The sequence below is a fragment of the Triticum aestivum genome, unplaced genomic scaffold (genome assembly GCF_018294505.1).
Source record: "Triticum aestivum cultivar Chinese Spring unplaced genomic scaffold, IWGSC CS RefSeq v2.1 scaffold235767, whole genome shotgun sequence".
Taxonomy (NCBI): Eukaryota; Viridiplantae; Streptophyta; class Magnoliopsida; order Poales; family Poaceae; genus Triticum; species Triticum aestivum.
In genome coordinates this window covers 1-2,261 of record NW_025249250.1, presented here as the reverse complement: position 1 = coordinate 2,261, position 2,261 = coordinate 1, and the positions used below count along the sequence as shown (strand labels likewise).

Here is a 2,261-nt window from a genome sequence, read left to right as displayed (position 1 = left end):
AGTTATCATGCATGTAGACGCAGTTCTTATCTTTCTTTTTATCACACTTTTGGCCAATTAATTAGCTTTCGTTGCATCATACACACATCTGGATAATGAATCAGGAAGGAAGCATCATTGGGATTTTTTTTTGTTAGCTTCAGTGCTCTGCTACGCATCTCTAATTGTGTGGTTGCATAGTAAGGAGACGAGGGGTGGGCTGTGACTTGAACATATGATCTGGTCATCTTGGTGTCATTTGTGAACTAAATTGGCTATATTTCTTTGAGTTAAAAGAAGCACGGACTAGATATAGATAATAAACATAGGAAGTAACATGAGGGAGAATTCAGAGTCATAGCTTCAGTTCAGGATATCAAGCATATATTTTACAAATTCTTTTTTTTCATGGAATATATTTACAGATTCAATTCAAACCCAGGAAGCATCAAACATGTTAATATGAATTCCTCCAAGAAAAGATAAGTGTCTATAAAATTTTTTCTGATAAAATACGTTTTGATGCGAGTTCCACACACAAAAAAAATTTCTTAACTAAAAAATATGAGCAGATTATGCTTGCTGCATTATTATTTTTGAATAGATGCTTATTGCAACTATCACACTCGATTGGTTAGCTTGCTGCTGCTATTACTTCAGATTTGTTGATATTGCTATTTATTTCATGTTCTATTTTTAAATTTTAGAATGTACCAATAGTCCTCTAAAGAATGAATTAACAATAAAGTTATGCTCTTCAGTCAAATCAACTTACTGGGAATCATACCCATGCATGTCCTGATCAACGATCCATCTATTGTCTTATGACATAGTTGCTCGACCTGGCCCATTCATAGAAACCGTTGTTTTTTTCCGTTGCAACGCATGGACATTTGTGCTAGTCTATCCCTAATAATAAAGCACGGATTGACTCCGTGAGTTCACCGTCACAATACGCTTTTTTCTCATATCATAATATGCTTTTATGATTCGTATATAGACAAAATCATAATATAAACGAGGTGATACTAATAGTCGTGAAGTCCCTCTCCGTTTAGATATTCCACCCGCAGTCTTCATAGTAAGTCAGCCGAACCGGTACGGGAGAGAAAAAAATTGCCCAGCCACGCACGTCCCGGCCTCCCAATCTCATCTCCACCGGCAGCGCAACACCACCTCCTACCCTGCCCTCACCGCGCGCCGCCGGACACACCCCGCCGTCGAGCGCCACCACCGCCTACCCTCCTCCCATCGGGATCCCCCCGATCCAAAAATCCATCCACCCAGTCCTCTCCTTGATTTCCAAATCGAGCCTACCGGCAGCCTCCCTGCGCAGCTATGCCCCCGCGCCTCTGCCGCACCGAGCGCCCGACCAGGCCGTCGTTCGTCACCCGCGGATCTGGCCGCCCCTCACCTTCCCCATGGGCTGCACCTCACAGCGCCGCCGCCCCTGCCAAGCTCCGCCGCTGGAGGATGAAATTCTGTCAATGCCCACTGTCTTCAAGTAATACTGTAAGTTCTGTCAATGTATACTCTGTCTTCAAGTAATCGATGTTGCTAGAATACTTACTGTCGTGTGCACACCTTGAGATCATGGCCAGCACACAACTCAGGTCATGGCTTGTTGCCTCATATAAACCTGCATAAATATGCAAAATTGTACTGCAGGTTGCATGGGTAGCAGTGGAGAATCCAGACGCTTGCTGTTGTCCCTTGCAGAGGTCCAGGAAAAAAAGTGTAGTGGTTCAGGAAAAACAGAGAGGAGCTGCTCTGTTATTCCTTTAGTCAATCTTTTGGCCTATCTCCTTCTGTATTATGATTTCCATCTTGAGAGAAAAAAAGGAAAAACATGTAAAGTTGTATGTTTTTTTATGTTTGCAATTTTTTGTTTTGTGGAGAATTAAAGGATCGTGTATGCTTGCCGTTGAATCCAACTGTTTTTAGTTTTTTAGTGTCCAGGAAAAAATCTTGGGAACATTTGTCATGCTAGCCACCTGACGCTCGGCATATCCTCTCCCTCGTGGCATCCAGCTTTGCTGCAGGGACCAAAAGGTGCTCCATCACCGGATTCATCATATTGGAATCCTCTCTTCTTGTGTGGTTTAGTCAACTTTGTTTTCCTGTATCGTACAGTTGGGGTCAAGATCGAAGTCGGCTGAGCTATTGGGTGGCTCTGAAGATGTGTTTGTGTTAGAGATTAGTTTACATGCAAAGTAAGTTCTGTAAGAAAAGTATTACTGCGCACCACTCCAATTTGTTCCTTGAACTGATAAGATCTGGTC

The 2,261-nt window shown here is 42.7% G+C and overlaps 1 protein-coding gene across 4 annotated transcripts; it reads left to right on the top strand.

Annotated features, from left to right (window-relative positions):
• The first annotated feature begins 1,072 nt into the window (after positions 1 to 1,072).
• Positions 1,073 to 2,250, top strand: LOC123177295 (uncharacterized). 4 transcript variants are annotated; one of them, XM_044591124.1, is made up of 3 exons: positions 1,073 to 1,491; positions 1,932 to 2,031; positions 2,113 to 2,250. In XM_044591124.1, exons 1-3 carry the CDS (start codon positions 1,318 to 1,320, stop codon positions 2,136 to 2,138), a joined length of 300 nt encoding a protein of 99 aa, XP_044447059.1. In that variant the 5' UTR covers positions 1,073 to 1,317; the 3' UTR covers positions 2,139 to 2,250. The 4 variants fall into 4 exon arrangements, 2 of the variants coding, with proteins under 2 accessions (XP_044447059.1, XP_044447058.1); XR_006488870.1 differs by having other exon boundaries at positions 1,924 to 2,250; XR_006488869.1 differs by having other exon boundaries at positions 1,648 to 2,250.
• The last annotated feature ends 11 nt before the right edge of the window (positions 2,251 to 2,261 follow it).